Below are 4252 nucleotides of genomic sequence, written 5' to 3' on the forward strand. Positions count from 1 at the left end.
AGTAGCGTCTCTCCAGCATCTCAAAGGTGTCCTCTAAGACTTTTCTTCCCGGACACGGTCTGCCCCTGTTAAGTCTCATGAATCATTTTTAGCTTTCCTGTTTCCACATTTGCCTTAATTGTATTAATTTGAGATGTGTACTGATCATTGGTAACAACATTTTTATTCACATTTTTTCTTTCTGATTTATAAAATTGTAGTAATTCGTTAAAATACATATACCCTGGCAACGCAGCTGAAACTGAACTGTTGTTTGCAGGCAGCTCCTCTAGGCAATCACGTAGCACTCTTTCATCAGCTGATGGACATTAGTCCCAGTTTGGCGAGGGACCAGCTGGCTGAGCGTCAGCAGTATATGGAAAGGGGTAGAGTGGACTGTGTGAAGATAGAGATTCCCCAGGCACCTGAGAACTCTTCCCTCGAGAGCTCTCCCCGCACTCGCTGAGAACCCTCCCACGGCCCCCGGGTTCCCACAGCTCTTCCCGAGGCCCTGTCAGGGTTGGTGTTGCCCTCAGGTTTTTAACTGGAGCCTTCATTTTTGCTCAATATATTCTCCCTCTTGTGAACTCTTAAAACTACTACTGAATGATTAAATTGGAAATTTAATTTCTTAATTGTCAGAATGTAGGTAATAGGTTATTGTTTGATGTCAGGAAACAGTTCTTTTTAGTATATATTACAAGTACGTATGGATTGTTTCAGATAACCATGTTCAGGAAGGGAAAAGCTGTTTGGAAAAGACAAAAGTGAGAGATGATGTGCAATGACTTAGTTTCCTAAATCCTGGTACATGGTACTTCGCATTGCTGAGGTGTGGGGGTGGGGGGATATCTTACATCCTCGATTTGTAAAACCTTAACTTTTCTTTTCTTTTGGAAGTCTTCCTACCCATCTCCTAACCTTCTTTCCCCTAAAAAAAGAAGGCTGTCATCCCCCTCCACCTCTTTTTTTGAATAAAGGTGATTTTTCTGGTAGACTGGCAACACTAGTATTTTATGGGATACTTTTATGTTCCAGATATCTGCTTCTCCTTATGTTTCATACTTGCTTGGTTTCTGAGCGTTGTGAGTGTGCATATCTGACCATGTCAGAACCTTCATGACCCCAGTATCTTAGTCTGTTCGGTCTGCTGTAACAAAAGTCCTGTAGACTGCGAGGCTAAAACAGCAGGCGTTTATCTCCCACATTTCTGGAGGCCGGCCGAGATCAAGGCACCAGCGGATTCTGTGTCTGGTGAGACCTGCTTCTTGGTTTAAAGATGGCCATCTTCCTGCTGTGTTCTCACAGGGCAGAAGGGGCGAGGGAGCTCTCTGGGGTCCCTTAACACTGGCACTAATCCCGTTCATGACAGTGGAGTCTTCCACAGGCCCCACTTCCAAATACCATTACACTGGGGGGTAGAATCTCAACGTGGGAATTTGGAGGGAACACAAGCATTCAGACCGCAACACCCAGGTTCCCTGCTCTTGGAGCCAGTGTGCAGGATCCTGTCGGGAGGAGGAGGATTTTAATAGCTGACACTTGGTGAGTCTGCCTCGAGCATGAGCACGCTTCCCACAGATGCTCATTCATTTCATCTTTCCAGCAGCCCAGTGCCTGCAGTTGGTAGGTATTCTTATTCTTATTAATTTTTTTGTTCCTGTTTTACAACAGACCCAAAGAGGGTTAGCTTGCCCAACTTCCCCAGCTAGCAACTGGGTGAACTGGGAGTTAAATCCAGCTGGTCTGGGCCCAGCAGCTGTGCTCTTCCCGAGGCCTTTCCTACTCCCTAGCTCAGGCGCACTCTACCCTGCCCCTTCTTGTCACTGCTTTCTTCGCATTCTGTCTGATCCTTTGTTGCTGGCCTCGTACAGTTTCTTCAGTCAATTCGGGCTTTTCCCTGAAGCGGGTATTTGGTTTGCCAGTGGTAGATTGGAGAGGCTCCTGACACTGTCCAGAGAACACGGAGGGGACGTTTTCTCCATGTGTTTGTGTGTATGTGCTCTCCCTGCTCCCTCTCATAAATAGTCTTTTATGATGCAGTTGCCCCCTGTTTCCGAAAGAAGATTCTTTTGTAGTGCTATTGAAGTTATAAGAGTGAACATTCCAGATAAACGCCAGCTTTTATTTCTACACTTTACACTTGACTGTTACATGGATCAGATTTTCATTTTCCGTAATGTGTGAACAGAGCACTTCATAGTTTAATGTCCCAGTGGACTATGTGGACTTTCTGGTCAGCTCTTAATCTTGCTGTAATTAGAGAACACGATAGCAAGTGATAACTTTGCTTTTTAGCTTTCTAATTGCTTCCTTTCCCCTCAACTTTTTATTTTGAAAAATTTCACGTAAAGAAAACTCGAAAGAATAGTACAACACACACTTTTACCTTTTTTGTCTCTGTATATGTATACATATTTTGTTGATGTCAAACCACTTGAAAGTAACTTTTTGGCTCTCATAACATTATCCCTGAACACTTCGGTATGCGTGTCCTAAGAACAGAGACATTCTCTTACAAATCCGTAGTACCGTTATCACATCCAGCAAAAGAAAGCGATAGTTGCATAATATCAGCCAGTGTGAAACGCATATTGAGGCTTCTCCAGTTGCACCCACAGTATCTTTGTAGCTGTCTTTCCCAGACCAGGACCCAGTGGAGACTCACATGTTGCATCTGGTCACGTCTTCTTAGTCTTCCAAGGGCTTTTGAAGTTTAATTTCTTTAGTCATTTCTCTGACTTGGAAAGCTTCATATGACTTCAGAAAATCTGTCTAAAACTTAAATTATTTATCCATGGGTGTACAGTTGTAATTTTCAGTCTCTCTTCAGTGGTACTCACTCGTCTCACCAGCTTCACGTTCTCTTGAGTAGAACTAATAAAAATGGATTCCAGTGTTGTTCGTTTAAATGTTTTCTAATAGGATTTTAAAATCCCTGCATTATTCTCAATTTAGTCTGAGGTTTTAGGCTCACATATTTTAAAATTCACCTAAAACCTTCTTCCGAACCCTCAGAGTTTTCTCTTATTTTTGATTACCATTAGTATGAAGCGCTTTGGTCCTGGTTGAAAGGGCCATGCTAGATCAAGAGGAATATGTGCTTTTGGTGTTGGACTGATGTCTTCTGATTGCCTTTTGTGTCTTTGTTTTAAAATGAATATCTTTCTTTCTGATCTTTTACAGAGTGAAGCAATTGGGAAACTGTTCATTCAAGGATAACAGAAGGCATTGTATTATATTTTGCCAAATTAAAGCCTTATTTATGTTTTCACCCTTTCTACTTTGTCAGAAACACTGAACAGAGTTTTGTCTTTTCTAATCCTTGTTAGACTACTGATTTAAAGAGAGAAAAAAAGCCAACTCTGTAGACACCTTCAGAGTTTAGTTTTATAATAAAACTGTTTGAATAATTAGACCTTTACATTCCTGACGATAAAATAAACATGTAATCTTTTATCTTATTTTGCTCAATAAAATTATTCAGAAGATCAAAAGTGGTAAAGACAAGATAAAATTTAACATTTTAATACTGATGTTGTACACTGTTTTACTTAACATTTTGGGGAGTAACTGCCTCTGATTTCAACTCAAGAAAACACTTTTTTGTTGCTAGTGTAATCGGATTTTGTAATGGTGTCGGTAAATAAAGGGATGCTTATTATTCACACTTGTTCCAATTTTCATTGAGTTTGAACAGATTTTATTAACACTACAGATCACCATCATTTAGAACACAATTGTTCATTGCAACCTTTGCGCAAGGGTAAGTATTGTTGCTTCTCCAGCTTCTCTCATTGGAGCTCTGGGTCTCCCTGTGGTTCTGTGCAGTGTAAACTGTGTCCAGGAGTTCTTGGGGCACGGAAAGGACGAAGCAGGTATTTAGCCTTTCAGACTCACCCCTCCTGCTTCAGGTAGAGGAGCTCTACTTTATTTTTACTGCTACTATTATTTTTTAAGTATAATAATTAACTTTTTAGTTTCCTTCTTATCAGGCAGTATGTTACACAGTGTTATCTTTACACGTGTTATCTTTTTTGTTCTTGAAAAAAGTTTTTTTTTCCCTAAATAATCGGATGAAAACACTGAGCCCTTCAGATGCTCAGAACCACTGACAGATACATTGTGCTCTTGAGTGTTGAAGTACCTGCTGGGCCATACTGAGCCACCTTGCTGTTTCAGTCATGCTTCTACCCTGGGGCCTCTCCACAGCCTGTTCTCTCTGCTTAAAACTCTCTTCGCTTGGATGTCAGCTTGGCTTGCTCTCTCACCA

The 4252-nt window shown here is 41.3% G+C and overlaps 1 protein-coding gene across 5 annotated transcripts in view; it reads left to right on the top strand.

Annotated features, from left to right (window-relative positions):
- Positions 1–3649, top strand: part of KTN1 (kinectin 1) — a 101346-nt gene extending 97697 nt beyond the window's left edge. For all 5 annotated transcript variants that reach the window (XM_046647104.1, XM_046647103.1, XM_046647105.1 and 2 more), the window contains one exon: positions 3166–3649. In XM_046647104.1, the coding sequence (XP_046503060.1) occupies positions 3166–3170 (5 nt within the window). In that variant the 3' untranslated portion in view covers positions 3171–3649. The remainder of the gene's footprint in view (positions 1–3165) is intronic.
- Positions 3650–4252: the final 603 nt, after the last annotated feature.

Source organism: Equus quagga, chromosome 20 (genome assembly GCF_021613505.1).
Source record: "Equus quagga isolate Etosha38 chromosome 20, UCLA_HA_Equagga_1.0, whole genome shotgun sequence".
Lineage (NCBI taxonomy): Eukaryota > Metazoa > Chordata > Mammalia > Perissodactyla > Equidae > Equus > Equus quagga.